The sequence below is a fragment of the Sphaerodactylus townsendi genome, linkage group LG11 (genome assembly GCF_021028975.2).
Source record: "Sphaerodactylus townsendi isolate TG3544 linkage group LG11, MPM_Stown_v2.3, whole genome shotgun sequence".
Taxonomy (NCBI): Eukaryota; Metazoa; Chordata; class Lepidosauria; order Squamata; family Sphaerodactylidae; genus Sphaerodactylus; species Sphaerodactylus townsendi.
In genome coordinates this window covers 31628135-31647046 of record NC_059435.1, presented here as the reverse complement: position 1 = coordinate 31647046, position 18912 = coordinate 31628135, and the positions used below count along the sequence as shown (strand labels likewise).

The window sequence follows — 18912 nt, the reverse complement described above, 5'->3', positions numbered from 1 at the left end:
TAATTTAATCTGAAACACCTCAGCATTAGTCTTAGTGCTTTTAAAAAATTAAGCTTGTGTGGCAAAAGTTCAATCCTATGTAGCATAATAGCATTCAGTGTCTGAGTAAAATAGAGACCAGAACTTCAAAACATAAATAATTTTTGCTGTTGCTCTTCTGGAAGGCTCTGTTCCTCCCTTAAATTACGTTCTGGTTTCTAGATTTTGTGTTTTTAAATTATATGGACTATGACTCCACTCTGCATGCAGAGCACAGCTATATAAAGATGTGTAGCAGTGTGGTCCTGGCCTATAAATCCAGTGGCTCCCTTCTAGCAAAGCTTCAGCTCTTTTTCTTATAGAGGAAATCTTAGTGGAAAGGAGTCATTGGATCCAACTCAGTGGCTATTTACATATTTGTGGTCTCCTTCACGTGGAGCATTCATTCCTTACAGGTTGGATTCTGGGATACACCCTTGTTCTCCCCTCTTGCGAATTCACCATTCCTCAGAACAGAGTTTCTGAAACCTCTGAAAGTATTACTTTTCTTCTCCCTTCACAGGGGAAGAGAAGGGAATCAACTTGTGTTTCGTTTTCTTCAGGTTTTCTTGTTTCTCTCAGCTTTTTCTGCTCACACAGCAGTAGCTCCTCCTGCTCTTCTGGGCACCCTTCAGAGGGACCAAAAGGGCTGTTTTTGTTTCTGTTTTATTTCTACTCTGAGGGTCTAATATTTGCACTGTGAAGATCCACATTGAGCAGTAGACCCTTAAAATTGACCTAAAACTTGCATGGTCTAGCAAATAAACACTAGATCAAAGATAGTAAACCCCCCCCAAAGGTAATTCTGTGGGAAAAACCCACTGGGGGTGGTACTGAAAAATTGGGGGGGGGGGGGTGAAAACTTCCCAAAATATAGAACCAGTGCTCGTAGCTTTAAGAAAGGAAAACAGAATGTCCACAACAATATTACCAGATTTCAAAATTTGGTTTCTGGCACTGAAAGGCAGAGGGATGGGGGAAGGCCCATTCAAGAGCCATTTTGTCCTTTGAAGGAGGATTTATCAGGACCAGGGCTACTAGCAACGTCCAGGCAATTTGCTACCACGTAACTTGCAAGACTCATCCAGGTCTAGTTGCTTATCACTGTTCAACAGCAGCCACCCCACAAAAGCCTATAGCAGTGAGAATTTCAGACTAGGATCTGGGAAACCAAAGTGCAAATCACCATTCTACCATGGAGGCTCACAGGGTGACCTTGCGCCAGTTACACATTAATGTGGAGAAATTTCAAGCCAAATATACCTGCTAATACAGTGAACCACCAGGCCCCAATCCCTGACCTTGAAGGTAATTAGTGGATATTTGGTAAAATTTAATTTGAAGTTAAAACTGTCTATGCTTCAAGAGTATTTTAAAACTGCTCTCATGTTGCTTCGTGATATAGGGCAATAGTAGGAGGTGTTGTTGGACAAAAAAATGGAACATTGAGTTGAAAGATGGATAAATATTGAGCTTCAACTTTACTTGGAATGAAGTAATAGTATGACTATTTACTTGAAAGCAAAGCCCACAATTGTTCAATGTATTTGCAAGTACATGTCTGTAGAATAGCACTCTGAATTACTGATGAGGAGTTATTAAAATATTTTATTTTTTCAGGTTTAACTACAGATCAACACATCATCTTGCATCACATGGATTTTATGAATTCTTAAACTGGTTTGATGAAAGAGCATGGTACCCATTAGGAAGAATAGTAGGTGGGACTGTAAGTATCAGAAACAAATTTAAATTCTGTACCAGTTGTAAAAGCATTACTTTGTCCCATTCAGTTTTAGAGCATGTTTCTGTTGTGCATGTTCAGTAGAGAAATGTTCAAGTTATTTGAAATAAAAGTATTAATATATGATTTGGATTTTTAAATTATGGACTGGTATGTTTACTTGCAGCTTCTGGCTATTTTGCCTCATAATCAGCCAGGCTAGCATCTTATCGCTAAACAATATCCTGACATTCATGTTGGCTGCTTGATCAGAGTTTTAGATTACACTCCTACGTAGTATAAGGGGTCTGTTTAGATCAGGGGTAGGGAACCTGCGGCTCTCCAGATGTTCAGGAACTACAATTCCCATCAGCCTCTGTCAGCATGGCCAATTGGCCATGCTGGTAGGGGCTGATGGGAATTGTAGTTCCTGAACATCTGGAGAGCCGCAGGTTCCCTACCCCTGGTTTAGATGTAAACTGATGCTTTGATAATTACAGCAGGAAATATGACTTTTGAAATGGAAGTTGTGATCATAATCACTGCATCCTATTGAAGATACTTTTTGTCTTGCTAAAAACTGCTTCAAACATGAGAGCACTTGAACTTTACTATACACACTAAGTGACCAGTTTTCCAGAACCAGTAGGACTGATTGGATGGTTTTCATCTCTGGAAAGCACTTACATAAATTACCTGTTCTTGGATTTTCTCTCAGATGATCTAGTTAAATGTTCCCTCATATATGGCATACTATCCTGGTGTGTCAGTTTTGTATGTATGGAGAATTGTTAAATGTGTTAAGACAACATTCAAACGGCCTGCATCCTAAAAAAGATGGTATTATATCAACAAATACATAATTTGAGTCTGCTTTTTGTGTAGTTTATTTTTTTCTAAGTAACCATCAAGGAAGAGTTTTGGGGCTAAAATTCACATGAAGACCCTTATCACAGGTTTTTTCCTTTCAAATCACAATATGTGTGTGAGGGATGACTTCTGCTAAGACCCAAGCAATACTTTCTTGTCTCTGGAGAAGAGACAGTGATTAAGGAACCCCTGGGCGCATTTTCTCTTTTACCACCTGCATTGAGGTGGTAGTGACATAGCGTAAATTCCCCTTTTCTTCTCTGTAAAACTGGCAAATGGAAATTCTCTATCCAGTTGATCAGAGCAAAGACAGCATCATAGAAGTAGGTGAAGTTGTGGGTGGCAGGATGGTAGTGGTGGCCATTTTTAAGAATCTTGCTAAAACTTCCAAGCCAGGTCAGTTACAAGGCCTAGAAAGAAGAGGCAAAAATGAGTGCTTTGTTTTTATGCTCCCAAAGGTAGAGGGTTCCAGCACACCTGCCACCAACTGGAATAAAAATTCCCTCAACTAGAAACTCTTGAAACAAAAAAAAAACTAGGATTGTCTGTTCTTTATTTAAAATGCATTTGTGTGCTCAGTGCAGCTTAGCAATTAAAACATATACAACTGCAGGACACTAATCAAGAAAATTATAAGTTGAGTGCAGACCTACAAGGTATCTGTGGTAAAACCCTCAGATGCTTGAGTTTAAATGTAGCATAATTCCTCTCCCCCATCCCCTTGGTGGGGGGCTGCTATTATTGCTGGCTTTGCTTATCTTCTGCCTTCTTTCCCAGCTGCTGCTTCCATGTAGTCTGCATCTCAAATTGCTAACAGTTGGTCTATTTGCTTTTACAATTTCTTTCCTTATCAGCTATATGTCCTCTTGAATTTCTAAACATAAGTGGTTTAATGTAGACAGTGATGGGAGAAGGCTGGGTCAGCCCTCACAGAGGTCAAATTCTCACTTAGTGCGTGTGAAATCTTTTGAACACTGCCATTTTTGATTTACCAAGAAATCTCTCATGATTGGTACTGAGTCATCCTTGAAATCCAGATTACATTTTCTCTCTCTTTTTTATTTGCGTATGTTGCTTCATGATACAAATGCTGCTTGCCGTAGTTACTGAACTAGACATTTGGCATTGTTGATAGTTCAAATGTGCAAGTGATGGTCACAGCATCTTTATTTGGAGTTCATGATGCATCTTCAGTTTGCATGTGATTTCTCTCTCTTTTTCTTGCAGGTATATCCAGGGCTGATGGTGACAGCAGGCCTTATACATTGGATTTTAAATATGCTTAACATAACTGTCCACATAAGAGATGTATGTGTATTTCTAGCACCAGTTTTTAGCGGCCTTACATCAATTTCTACTTTCCTGCTTACAAGAGAACTGTGGAACCAGGGAGCAGGGCTTTTAGCTGCCTGTTTTATTGCTATAGTTCCTGGTTACATATCACGATCAGTGGCAGGATCTTTTGACAATGAAGGGATAGCTATTTTTGCACTGCAGTTCACATATTATTTGTGGGTAAGTAACTATATATTTAATTTAATTATTTTAACATTTTACCTTTAAAATTGTGTTTGAATTTTTAGATTCCCTCTTTGCACTAGTCAGCCAAACCCATCCCCCACTCCCTGTTTAGAACAACTGTATACCTAAGTTTTAGTGATATTTGCTATTGCTATTGACCCTCCCATTCAAAAATAAAAGGCTATATTATTCTATGCCAAATACCTTTGAATAAGTGAAACAATTCAATCTGGGGCCCTGAGCATGTACCTCCTTTTTGTATTGGGAGTCATGGCAAGTTCTAACTGATTCTCCTGGGCATTTGCAAAGAACTTGTCAAATAGATGAGAGGATTAGCAAGGATAAATATCATGAATTAAATAGTCATACGGATAACGTTAGTGTTACATAACAATTAAGTCGGACTTAATACATCAATTTCTAAATGTTTTTCCAGTGTTTTCCAGTGATTTAATGGAGTTTCAGTTGTATTATTTTGTGTACAAAACATGGATTCTTATATGGATATATATGTACCTGTACAGTGGAAATTGTACTGCAATGAATTATCGGGGAGGGGGGGTTACTACATAGTATAGAATAGAGAAATATTACTCATAAGGAAAAACAACTTGAAAACCATTTTTGTCCCTTTAATGAACAAAAAATGCATCTATCTGCACACAGCTATTTGTTACGCTGTACAAATGGGATCATGAGACAAAATGATGAATGTTATATAATTAGAATAATCATACTACCCCCATTTGCCCTCTTTCACTGATCAGAAGGAAAATCTTGATTGTAAACTGGCCCTTAGAAAATGTTGATTATTCCTGATCCTGTGGTATCCTGCCACAGAAGTTAAAAAGGTAGTTAAAAAGTTAAAATCAGAGGGATTTAGAAGTGTTTAATTTTGTCTGGATTGTGCCCCCCTAAGCAGTGCAGTAAGCCAAAGGGTGACTTGAAGCTGCAGATGGCTGTTGAATAAAGTGCTACACATTATGATTGCTGGTGTTGCTCGTGTCTTTTCTTCAGCATGTGCATGCAGGTTACCAGTATAGAATATAAGAACATTCATATTTTGCTTTCATCTTTTGTGCATATGCTGTAGATAACACAGGTGTGATTTTGCTATTTGCCATGATCTCAATGTATAGTACTGCCCCAAAAGAACCTGTAAGTTATGTAAGTAACATTTTTAAGGAAATCATAAAGTGTGTTTTAGTGTGTCATCTGTTTAGACTGTCTTGAGAACTATTTAAAAAACAGAAAACTCTTCTTAGTTCCCTATTTGTGAAACAAAATTGATAGTGGAGATTCAACTTCAGTTGGAATGCCAGCATTGCTGAACTTCTACAAAAAGCACTTGAATCTTTTAGTATAGTAATGTGTGGGCACCATGTGATGCTTAACCCTTTCCTTGCATCCAGGAGTGCTCTTAGTGATTCTAAGATTCCAGGGTGAGGTACTGACTCTGTCTGAGGCAAGTTGGAGCCATTGCTGAAAGCCAGCTGCCCAAAGCCCCAGATACAATAGGCACAAGCAGCTCCTGCTGAGCCACCTGTCTGAGCCCTTGACAAGACAGGCTCAAGTGACAGTTACTGCAGGTGGTCAGTCCAAACCATGGCTAGGGTGCATGTGAGTGGCAGTGGGAGCCTACTGTTTTTCTTTTCCTCCTCCATTGGGGGAGGGAATGTAAGCCATGGGGTGCCCATTAGGGGGTCCTGGGCAGCTGCCACTATTGCTTGCTGCCTTCTGCTCTGCTTCAAATGGTTTCTTTCTACTGGAGAGCTGCTCCTTTCTTCTGTGGGGTTCCAAAAGTGCGCACGCACACACACACGCTCAAATTTGCATTTGGAATTCCATTAAGAAGACTTGTAAAGAAACAGCAAACAATCAGGACATGAAAGAGTAAAGCACCTGCATCTCCCCTTCTCCCCCAAATTACTTACTGCTCTAAATCATTCACATCAATGGCATTCTTTAAAAACAAAACCAATTCATTACAGGCATGTGTTTGGTTATTATACATTGTAACATACCATACAAGTTTTGACTTGCATGCATAATAGTAAATAACTGATGTTTAGTCCAACCTACAGAAGTTTTAATGTTTTCAATAGTTAATGGAATTTGGCAGTTATACCATAAAATTTTGGTATTCATGTGAGCAGTAAAAGAGGCAAGAACTCAGTTTCTTGTTTGGATATCTGATGAAAGGGTCCAGCAGATTTCATCTATCAAAATTCAAAGTGGCTTCTGATTTAGCAGAGTTTAGGCATTACAGTAGCATTTCAGGAGTCCACTTAAAGTTGTGCGCTATCCACCCACCCATCCACACCCACATAATACAGATCAGACATCCTGTTAGTTTGCTCAATTAAAATGAAGATAATGCAGTATCTTCATTCCATATTAGGCTGCATACTGAGATAATGTAACAATGAACTGAGCTGCACTTTAAAATGTATTATATTGAATAACTTTTTCCAGGGAATCATGAAAGAAAAAGTAAAACCATGGTTTAGTTCGTATCTTTTTTGTTACTATAGTTTACCTATTCATTTGTATGTCATTTTTTGTTTCTTTGTTTTTCACTGGTATAACAACTTCTCTACTTTTTAGGTGAAGTCTGTGAAAACTGGGTCAGTCTTCTGGACAATATGCTGCTGCCTATCCTACTTCTACATGGTGAGTGAAATCTTAAAATTCACTTGTTCATTTAAAATTACTGGTGCAAGGCCACTCTTTACTGGCACAATATAATAGCTTTTATTGATCATGTTTGAAGGCTGGGACAGCCTTTATAATAGAAACAAGTATGCTGTCCATCGTTTGAGAATGCCATTGTTGTACTGTTTCAGCTACAAAGGAATTTTTATTTTTGGAGAGTTGGCATGTATTTCAGGAGCATCTCAGAACCTTCATATACAAAGGCAAAAAATCTCTGAATACCAATGCTGGAGATAGCGTGGGGGAAGGTCTTGGTCTTTACACCCTGTTTCTTTGGCCTTTCAAACTAACTGGTTGACTGCTGAAATAGTAAACTGGGCCAGATGGACCACTGGTATGATTCAGCATGTTTCTATGAGTTGCCTTGTGGCTGACCTTATGTGTCTGGGTGTTTTCTCTGAATTAAGCAGACAGCTTTTGAGGAATCTGAAAAAAAAATCTTTGAGAATGTCTAGGAACTCCTCTTTTCCCAGAATCTGAAGTCAGTTGCTTAAGCAACCCTCTACAATCCTAAAAACAGGATAACTTGTAAAGATCGTACACTGTTCTCCTCTGGTTTTGCTCATGTGATTATTTTTACTACCCCATTACAGAGGTATTTAAAGTTGGGTCTGCCTAGAAATTGATCATGAATGTACCTTTTGGTATTACTAAATTTTGGTGTGACTTTTGGCACTAATCAAATTTTATTGAGCCACCAAAGTGGTTTTCTTGGATGGTTTCAGCCATCTTGTGGGTTTTCTCTCTCGACCAATAGGTAGGCAGGAAAAGATTCTTGGTCCCGCCCTGTCATCTGTTGCCGCCAATTTGCCCCAGTATCTTTTCCTACCTCGTAGGTAGTGCAGCAACTTCGTCAGGCTCCGTGCTTAATCTTCCTAACTTTACCTCAGTGTGTGTTTTTGTCTTTATTGTGATTTCCCTTGTTTGTGATCCTTATCTCTGCCCCCACACCTCCCCTCCCTTCCCTGGGACCAACGGTGTGATCGAGAACTGCGCGCCAAAATTCACCTCAGCAATGGCGACGGCGCCATTTTCCCCGGAGAGGGAGTCCTTCTGCAGGTCGGCTGCAGAAAATACCCGGGCCTCCGCCCGAGCCCTCCGCTCGCCCCCACGTAGTGGCTGGGCTGAGTCGGAGGAGAGGGAGATCGCGGCGGATCGCAGGGGAAGACGCAGGAGCGCTTCCCGCTCTCCGCGCGGCCGCGACGGGCGCCGCGCTACCTCAGCGGATCCTTGCTCCGGTCGCCGGGAGGCGCCAAGGGAGAGCTGCGGCTGCGATCACGGGCCTCTGGAACAGGCCCAGGGGGCAAACAGAGGTCTGCAAGGCCCCGCGCTGGCCCGCCCCGCCCTACCTGCACCGCCTCTGCAGCGGCAACGGAATCCTGAGCGCACCACGAACTCGTCGTTGGTCAGGCAAGAGTCTTCGCTCCCTCCGGTCCCAACTAGGGCGGGCGACATTCCGGCGGATTGGAGCCGCTTTTCCCCCCACCAGTTGGTGGAATTAATGCGCTCCTCCATTGGAGAGGAGGTTGATCACCGCCTCAGTTCCATTGGCCTTAGTGAAAGGCATTGCAGGGTTCAAGCCCGCTCTAGGTCACCCAGGCCAGGCAGGGAGGTGTCGCGCTGGCGCCCCAGCATTTTGGACTCTGACATTAGTGATGTCAGTGAGGGTGAACTGGATCCAGATTCAGACCATTTCTCTGATCCAGACACCCAAGTTCCCCAAGTCGCGGAACAAACACATCGCCTGTTCAAGTCAGAACAACTGGCAATCTTACTAGCAAAAACTATTTCAGCTTTGGATCTTCATGATTCAGCAGAAGCTGAAGACCCCAATGCTACCAAGCCCTCTAAGCCGATCAAGGGCGTCCCTAAAGGGCTTACTGCCATCTTCGCTGAAGAGGAAAGTGTGCAGTTTTTTCCACTTCCCGAGTCATTCGAAAGAAAATTTTTAAAAGAATGGATCAGCCCAGCGGCAAATAGGGGGTTCCCTCAAATTTTCAAAAAATTATATCTGGCCCCAAAGCACCTCCACAACTTAATTAGGACCCCTGTCGTAGACGGCCCAGTTTCTGCCCTGCACTCCGCGGGTTTAGTCTGTCAAGACGGGGAAGGCAACTTAAAGGATGCCATGGATAGAAAGGCCGACGGCAGCATGCGCAGAGTGCACGAAGGGGCAGCCATGGCGGCTAGAATACTGGCTCCTGCAGCCACAGTCTCCAGGGCCACCATCGTGTGGCTACAACGTCTTTTGTCCATCATTCCTCCCCAGGATCAGGGCATCAGGGAGGGGGTGGAGAGAGTGATGATGGCTGTCTCCTTCTTAGCAGATGCCTCCTTAGATGCTTTTTTAACAACATCGCGCATCATGGCTTCTGCATCCGTAGCTCGGCGGTTGCTGTGGTTAAAACCGTGGCAAGCAGACAATCTGTCAAAAACGGTAGTGGCCAGCTACGATTTCCAAGGGGGAATTCTATTCGGAACACAGCTAGACAAAATATTAGTGGAAACAAAAGACCACAAAAAGACCATGCCTAGGTCAGTTAGATCTGACAAACCTAGGTTCACACCTAGGCCTTCCTTTCGCTCCTTTCGGTCCGCATATCACCCTCAGAGGGACAACAAAAAGACCGGCTGGCAGGGACACAATTCCTTTCGTAGACAGGACTTTAAGGGTCAGGGCAAGTCGGGAAAACCCTTCAGATCTGAACCCAGTCCCAACAACAAGGCCTGACTCTTTAGCTATTCCAGTCGGCGGGCGACTACGTCACTTCCAGCACCTGTGGGTGCTCCCCCATGCCGACCGCTGGATTCAGGAGATCGTTTCTTCAGGCTACTCCTTAGAGTTCCTTTTCTGGCCCAAAGACAAATTCATTCCCTCTCCCATAGGATCCCAACCAGAGAAGAGGGACAGGTTGAATGCTGCCATCGTGCACCTACTGTCCATCCAGGCAATAGAACCGGTGCCAATGAACCAACGCGGCCAGGGAATTTATTCCCACTTCTTCTGATCCCCAAAGAACGGGGACACCAGAGCCATTCTCAACCTTCGGCACCTCAACAGGCACCTGCGGAAATTCCACTTCAGGATGGAATCTCTCAGGTCCACGGTGGCAGCAATTCAACAGGACGACTATCTCACGTCCTTAGATCTGAAGGAAGCATACCTGCACATCCCAATCAATCAAGCGCACTTTCGCTTCCTCAGATTTGCTCTGGGAGACCGTCATTTCCAGTATGTCGCTCTCCTGTTCGGGTTAGCCACAGCTCCCAGAGTTTTTACCAAAGTTTGGGTAGCCCCGATAGCCCTCCTACGCAGCAAGGGCATTCATATATACCCTTACCTGGACGACCTGCTTATCAGGTCCAGGTCTCGAACCCAGGCCCTCAGGGATGTCACGATTGTCCAGAGGACACTTTCGGAACACGGGTTCCTGGTAAATTTGCAGAAGAGCTCAACACTCCCCTCTCAACAGATGGAACACCTGGGGGCTCTAATCAACACTACGTCCTGCACCCTGTTTGTGCCTCACAACAAGGTTACAAAAATCCAGTAGGCCTGTCGCAAGGTCATAGCAGAGAGGGCCAGCTCCCTGATGCAGCTAGCAAGTTTGTTGGGTCTACTCTTGTCCACTATAGACTTAATCCAATGGGCAAGGGCCCACGCGCGGCCGCTGCAAGCCTTTCTGAGACCTTTTGCCATTCAGATCATTCACAGAAAACATCGCTCCCTGTCCTTGCCACCCGCGGTGCAGCACAGTCTCCTATGGTGGACTGTCAAGTCCAATCTCACCAAAGGGAAGGTATTTGCACCCCAGAACATGCTTCACATATTCTCAGACGCCAGCCTGTCGGGATGGGGAGCCAAACTGAATCAACACCTGGCTCAGGGGACCTGGTCAGCAGCTCAGTCCCAGCTACCCATCAATGTGCTGGAAGTCAAAGCAATCTTTTTAGCGTTAAAATCCTTCAGACGTCTACTCCTCCGCCGACACGTGGTCGTCCACACGGACAACATATCGGCCAAATGCTACCTGAACCATCAAGGGGGATCACGATCCCTACAGTTACACAAGGAAGCATTCCCAATCCTTTTGTGGGCCGAGACCAATCTTGCGTCGCTGAGAGCGGAGCATGTGAGAGGATGTCTGAATGTGGAGGCGGATTGGCTCAGCTGGACCAAGCTCTCCAATGCCGAATGGAAGCTGAAGCCGGAAGTATTTCAAGAGATTGCGGCCAAGTTCGGAGAACCGGTGATCGATCTCTTTGCCTCCCCTCGCAACGCGCAGATGGATTACTTCATGACACGGTTCTACCATCCCAGCGCGAGGGCTACCGACGCTCTGACAGCCCCCTGGCCAGGGGGTCTACTTTATGCCTTTCCACCTCTACCTCTATTACATCGGCTGCTCCGGAGGGTGCAGACAGAGGGGAGGGAGGTCATCTTGGTAGCGCCAGACTGGCCCAGGAGGTCCTGGTACTCAGTTCTACAACAGCTTGCCATCGCCCAGCCGCTGCCGCTGCCCGTAACGCCCGACTTGCTGTCTCAAGGCCCCCTCTTCCACCAAGATCCAGGGTGGCTCAGGCTGACCGCCTGGCTCTTGAGCTGGAAGTGGAAGATTGAGAAGGAAAGGGTACTCCACGGCCGTCATCGACACCATCGTTGCGGCCAGGCGCAGAGTCCACCATTGCGATCTATAACTCCTCCTGGAAGGCGTTCGCTAGATGGTGCAACAGGAAGGGCGTAGATCCAGAGTCGCCTTCAGTGGCTTCTGTCCTTAGCTTTTTACAGGAAGGCTTCGCAAACGGTCTGCGTAGTGCCACCCTTTGTAGGCAGCTGGCGACATTGGCTACGGTCCTCCCACTGCTGGACGGTCTACCTGTAACCAGGCACCCAGATATTCTAAAATTCCTGAAGGGAGTTCTGCAGTCGCAGGGGCCAGTAGTTCATCGCTTCCCGTCCTGGAGGCTGCATGCAGTTCTGGATGCGCTCACTAAGTCCCCGTTCGAGCCAGTCCAGTCTATACACCTGCGATGGCTTAGGATGAAGCTCCTCTTCTTGGTGGCCATAACATCGGCCAGGCGGGTGTCTGAGATCAGGGCCCTTTCAGTTAATCCGAATCTGTGTTTATTTTTTCCAGACAGGGTTGTCCTTAAACTTGACCCCTCCTTCAGACCCAAGGTCGCGTCACATTTCCATTTGACCCAGGAGGTGGTTCTGCCAAATTTTTGCCCCAGACCCTCCCATCCTAGGGAGAGGCTCTGGCACTGCTTGGACGTTAGACGTTCACTCAAGGTGTTTATTATACGCACTGAGCAGTTGAGAAAGTCAGAAACCTTATTTGTCAACGTAGCTCCACCTAGACTTGGAGAGCCTATGTCCTCAACGGCTGTTAGTTCGAACATCAGAGCTTGCATCATTGAGGCGCATAAGGCCAATCAGCTTCCCATCCCTCTTGGGATTACTGCTCATTCTACGAGGAGCGCAGCTGCTAATGCGGCTCTGTATAAGCATGTTCCTCTGGAGCAGATCTGTAGGGCGGCCACTTGGGCCTCTGCTTCGTCTTTTGTAAGACATTACAGGTTGACCTCCCTGGATGCCCTGCAGGCGTCTTTCGGGAGAAGAGTCCTGGAGCACGTTGTCGGAGATTAACTGAACCCACCCTATTGGGTTACTGCTTGGGGAGTCCCCACAAGATGGCTGAAACCATCCAAGAGAACGACCCATTGGATACTCACCGTGAAGGGGTCTTCTCTTGGGTGGTGGAAGCCATCTTGGCCCTCCCTGTTCGTTCCTTTCCGACATCGTGCTCCGGGCCAGAGTTGTTCTGTTAGTCATTGGAGCCTGCTCATGTTTACTGTTTCTTGTTTGTGTTATTGTTATTGTTTACTTGGTCCCTTCCCCATGTTGAACTTTAAGTGTCCGGCTTTGGACTATGTTCTGTTGTCGTGTGAAGCTACTCGGCTGGTCAGATACTGGGGCAAATTGGCGGCAACAGACGACAGGGCGGGACCAAGAATCTTTTCCTGCCTACCTATTGGTCAAGAGAGAAAACCCACAAGATGGCTTCCACCACCCAAGAGAAGACCCCTTCACGGTGAGTATCCAATGGGTCGTTTTGTAGAGATGGAAGTCTCTATCTGAAGAAGTTCCAGTTTTCCTCACCAAATTGTTTCAAAAAGCAGTTTTAGGCGACTGCTGTTTTATCCCATAAAAAATAGTCCAACAGGGTACCCTTTGGTTCCACTCTGACATATATACAGTTTGCACAACAGGGCAAAGTTACTTGGAAAGCTTTTCTATTGAAGGTTGATGTTAAAAGTATCACCTTGGAAATATTTAAGCAGGTGTTCATTTAGAGTATTTGTTTTCTGTCATTTCCCCAAAAGGTCCAAGAATGCTTATTGACATTCATATAAAAATTCAACCATATTCAAATAAATAACAAAATACAGATTAGCTGCCCCCGAGCCATAAAACGACAGTCCCAAACAGAGAAGCCCTACCTAATAAAACAGCTTTGCTTTTTTTTACGACATTTTATGCTGCCTTTCCTCCTGAACAGGGTCCACAAGGCTAAGGACATAAAAACATTTAAACAATTTAAAATACATTTAAAATTATACAATTCAGTTAAAATTATAAAATTCAGTTAAATACACATAAACAAATAACTCTAGAAGGAATATCAATAACTCTAGAAGGAATATCAATATCAATAACTCTAGAAGGAATATCAATAACCATTATTGGGGGTCTGCCAGATGAAACAAGAAAGCTTCTTTGGGATATGCAACCTGGTCATCTTCAGTGTTTTTGTTCCAAGTAACATTGAATTAGACCTTCTGGCAGAAGACCCCAATAGAGGGTGACAGATGAATGTCCCTGAGGAGGGAGGTCTAAAGTTTTGGTGCCATGATGAAAAAGACCTCTCCTGCGAACTTGACATAGATGTTGAAAAGTGTGGGAACCAAGATAGCATCTTTTAGAACCCCATAGGTCAAAGGACAGAGCAGCAATCCCACACCACCACACTCTGACGCTTAACTTTGATATATGATCAAACCACTGCAGAACAGTGCTTCACAGTCCTGAAAAGTGATCCAGTAAGATACTATGACTGATGATATCAAAAGCTGTCAAGAGATCCATCAGAATTAATAGAATCATACTCCCCCGTGTCTGTCTCCTGGTACATGTAATCCACCAGAGTAACTAAGACTTGAAACCAAATTGGAACGGCTTTAAACAAATGGCCTCAATCAGGAATCTCTGAAGTTGGCCACCCCCCACCCTCTTAATAACCTTGCTTAATAATAGTACATTTAAAACTAGAAGATAGTTACTCTACTCTCCTGGGTCCAGAGTAGTCTTCTGTAGCAGTGGACACACCACTGCCCTATTCAAGGCAAGAGCAGCCACCCCATCACTCTGGGAAGCATTTATAGTCTCCCAGATCCAGTCTGCCAGCCCCCCCCCCCCCCCCCCGCAGATTTAAACAGCCAGAATGAACAAGGGATGTGCAAGCAGGTGGTAACTTTCAAATGTCCAAGAATCATTTCCATATCTTCAGACTTCACAAGCTGAAAGGTATCTTATTACAACTGGACAAGCTGGCATCCTGGGACCATCTGAACTAGATGCTGTGAATGTAGAGTCCAAGTAGGAATAGATGTGAGAGATTTTATTGGCAAAGAGATTTTCAAGATGTCTCTTGCCATATCTTACAAATATGTGTTTTTCTATAGTGATATAACGGGTTGGCGTTCTTTCAGCGTAAGACTGTCTAAAAATAAACGACTAAGCTTATGATGCAGGAAGGCGTTATACAGTGCAGCTAATTGACAAAACAGTTTATGGTGTATTTGCAAGCTCTTCATGACCCTGAATGAGTCTCTGAGTGATAGTATTTCAGGGTTTGTTGTCTCCCTTGTGTGAGAGTTTGTCTCACTGATTCCCAGCTTCAATAGCTACTATTTAAGTCTTTCAATAATACTTCAGTAATTCTTCTGTAATGAATTTATTCTGAAAATTCTAATAGCAGTTCTGCAGTGTTCTATTACTGTCACAAAGAAGAAAATGTGTGTCACCTATTATTGATAACTAAATTAATGAAGCACTGTGAACAAAGCAGAATAAAACAATTTGTATTCTGTTCAGAAAATTGCATGAGAGGACAACATATTATAGAGCATTTTTACATCCTACCTTTCTACCTGTGTTAGTGTTCAAGGTGGCTTAAATATACGAAATCACTTTAAAACATAGACATTCAAACTTTTTAAAATATGGGATTGTGAGGATTCTGCTTTTTTAAAAAATGGGATTGTGATGACACTGTATCTTTAAATTTTTGTACAAGTGCTGTAGGAATGGCATGAACAAAGCTGGCAAAAATCTTTACATCCACGTCAAAGTGGCTTGACTGCTGTCTCTTTAAGGCTGTTTTTTATATAAACAATATTTGCATATCCTGTGCCATGGAAGCTTCCTAGGTGACCTTGGAACACACACTATCAGTTTAACCTCCCTCATGCGTTTGTTATGAGGATAAAATGAAGGAAAACAATATAAGAGGCTTTGAGTCCCCATTGAGGAGAATGGTGGTATATAAATGAAGTAAATAAATACCAGTTTACTTTGTGTAATTTATGAGTCACCTTTCTCCCTAACATGTTTCTTGCTTGGTTGGTACAGACTGTTAGAAATCACTAAAAAAGAATCTTTCCATCACTCGTTCTTTGGGATATGCAACCTGGTCATCTTCAGTGTTTTTGTTCCAAGTAACATTGAATTAGAATTAGAGTTTTAAAACGCTTAATCTTTGGTTCTACTCTTGAGAAAAGTTTGTAACTTCAGTCTTTTAAGTTATTTTAGTTATTCTTATAATATTAGTTATTCTTATAATATTCATTCCTCACAGGTCTCTGCATGGGGTGGTTATGTTTTCATCATCAATCTTATTCCACTGCATGTATTTGTGCTACTGTTGATGCAAAGATTCAGCAGGAGGGTCTACATAGGTGAGTGTTCTGACTTGTTGAAATAATTTGGGCAAAAACTGTTTTATTCTGCCCTTTTCTTAGACTGAAACTAATCTCTGTGATTGATTTTCTCCAGTAATGTACATTCCGTTGATCATAGAATAGAGCCAGTTGTTCATTGTTCATTCTGGCTGTCCCACATTGGGACTGTGTGTACATAGGCTAGTTGTGGGAAAAAATTCCAAAGCTTTCTGATAGACTGAGAGCGTCCATCCTCCTGCCAAAATGATCATATAATCAGGAGGAGGGGCACTATTCCCTCAGTTCTCTTTTTCCCTCTGTGAAGAAAGGATCTGTGTATTTGATGGTTTTTCTTCACCACATTCTTGATACTGAGGAGAATTATTTCTCTCATCAGTAGTCATTCTAGTGAAGAATAAACTACATTTAAAAAAGAAATGTTTCTGGAGTTCCACTTTGTCATTATGGCTCAAAATTATGGCTCCTTAGGATTGTGCCAACTGTGACTTTAAAACAGTGCTGATAAATGCCCGTTCTCTGTCCCTTATCTGCCTGGGGGAATCACACAGCAGAAAGGGCCAAAGTGAGACTATAGCTGAACAGCAAGAAGACAAAAGTATTGACAACTGGAGAATTACTCAGCTTTAGGGTAGGCAGTGAGGAAATTGAAGTTGTTGAAGACAAGTATTTCTTCACTCCATCATCAACTAAAAGGGAGAATGCAGCCAAGAAATCAGAAGGAGGTTGAGATTAGGAAGGGCAGCCACGAAGGAGCTATATGAGGCTGCTATAATGTTTTTACCTCCTATGTTGATGGTTAGTTGTTTATCATTTCCAACTCAATCCTTTTATCCTACTGAGTGAGTTTCCCTTTGCCTTTCTAGGTCTTCAGTCAGTCCTTAGTTTTCTGAGGTTGTTAGCTTTTTGGCTTCCACAACTGTCATGTCTAGCATTCTCATATATCTATAGGTGGCATCACAACCAGATTTGTTTTTAGTGTATATTTCATCCTTTGGGGATGCCCAAATTTGTTTTTTCTGTAAAGCTAATGTGCATCATCCTGGTGGCCTATAGTTTTCTCAGGGCGCTCCTTTCGGCTGTGAACCTCTGGACATTAGTGCCATCTCAGATGTCTCCTTCCCTATAGTGTGGGCGCCATGCTATGGACTTATGGCTCTTGCAGATTAGTTGGTCACACTGCTACTTTCACCAAGGTACTAGATTTTTTAAATGCAAATAATCCATGTAGTCATGGAATGCATTGTAATTGTGTTTTCTTCAAGTAATGGGGCCCAGTTCCTAGATACTCTGACTGGAAACCCTAGTTTTTTGGCCTTGCCCCACAGTGGAACGTTCCAAGCACTGTCTTATTTTGTTCCTTTCTTGACAAGAACCCCATCATTTGGGAATGCCCTTTTAGGCAGGGTAATCTGGTTTTTATGTTTCTTCCCTGTTTGTTTTGCTGTGCAGATTGCTCTACTGGTTGCATTAGGTTCATTTATGGTGCATGTTGTCCATCCTTTATTTGCCCACATCAGGCCTGTTTCACTGCTTTCGTTATTAAGGTGTGGATTTGCTTATTCTCACTCCCGCTGAGAACTTGAGTAGTTTGGATCAGCTCCTTTCCTGCATTGTAGCAGCAGCCTAAGGTTTTTGTGTGTGCCAAGCACCATTCCTTCACTACCACATCTTGTGCCATCAAGTGGAAAAGAAACTCTGCTGAGGGCTTGGCTCCTGCTTTTGTGCTGTTGGTTATGTTTTGGCCATTGGTTGGGACTCAGACTCTCTAAACTCTCCTCTTCCTCTCTCCTGCCCTGCTGTGACCCCTCTGGGACCATAGTTTCTTCGGGTCACTAGTGGCAGCACAGAGAGAATTGAGGGAGTAGCACCCCTCCTTCTGATCATGCAGTTGGTTTGGCAGGAAAGCACCAGTGGGAGGAAGGGTGTTCCTAGTCTGCTAGACAGCTTTGGAAGTCTTTTCTGTCACTAGCCTGCGCATATGCAGTCTCAGTGTGTTGCCCGCACAGAAGACAACTTGATGAACTACAGTTACGAGCAAGTGCAACCCTGATATTTTCTCTGATTTGTAAATCCCTTGGGTATAGCATTACTTCTAAACTCTGTTGTACTTTTCTTATTCCCCTGTCAGCTTCTGTCTCTTTTCATTGGCTTTCAGGTGGTCATTTGCAGAAATTCTTGCAGTTCTCTTTGCAAGATATGCAATTTGTAAAGGGCAGATCAACTGCCAATGCTTCACATCCTGCATTCATTAGCTTTATTTGTTGCAACTTGCAAACAGGTAATTCTTGCAGAAAACAAGAGTGTTTGCCCCTTAACTTCTAGAGTAAATTTGATCAAGTAACCTGGATTGGGTCAATTCCTTTATAAATTTACAGGTAAAATGTATAAGTGAAACAAATCCAAATAAAACATTTGCTGGCTTTCTATCATAAAACATCAAAAATCTGTGTTACTTACTGTTTTTTCCTAAGTATTAATACACTAATAAAAAAGGTTAATGGGGCATAAAAGTGGTCTAACACTTATTCAAGATCATTTAACATTCATAGAACATTCTGTGAAGCCAAGAATTGGCTTTTTTATGGCTTTAGTGAATGAATATAGCTGGGCATCTGTTTGACCTACTTGGCATCATAACTACAATGCTGACTAAACTCCTGCTGACTGCTCATGCATATTTGATGCAAAGTTATTGATGTTGACATCAATATGATTTCTTTTGAGTCAGTTTTGGAATATTACACAACAGCTGTTGTAAATGCTTAGTTGCAATATGAAAAATGCTGAACAGGGGCCCCTTTCCAAGCAGAACAAGCTACATGGCTCAGGCTGCTGTGTATTACTGTCTGGCTGAAAATATAAACATTTGCCAATATAGGAATAATTCTGAAAAAGAGATTTTGGAAGATCTGGAATTCAGTTACATGTGAAATAACTATGACAGTAGTATGGGAAGTTGAAAGTTATTGAATATTAGAATGGGAATTGGAACCATACAAACCTGTATCCTACAATTTAAGGCCAGGGAAGTTTTGCCATCA

General features: G+C 43.1%; 1 protein-coding gene across 1 annotated transcript in view; it reads left to right on the top strand.

Moving 5' to 3' along the window:
* Positions 1-18912, top strand: part of STT3B (STT3 oligosaccharyltransferase complex catalytic subunit B) — a 58314-nt gene that overhangs the window by 15970 nt on the left and 23432 nt on the right. Inside the window, exons 2-5 of the mRNA XM_048510690.1 lie at positions 1639-1747; positions 3839-4126; positions 6740-6805; positions 15769-15868. Coding sequence (XP_048366647.1) covers positions 1639-1747; positions 3839-4126; positions 6740-6805; positions 15769-15868 — 563 coding nt within the window. The remainder of the gene's footprint in view (positions 1-1638; positions 1748-3838; positions 4127-6739; positions 6806-15768; positions 15869-18912) is intronic.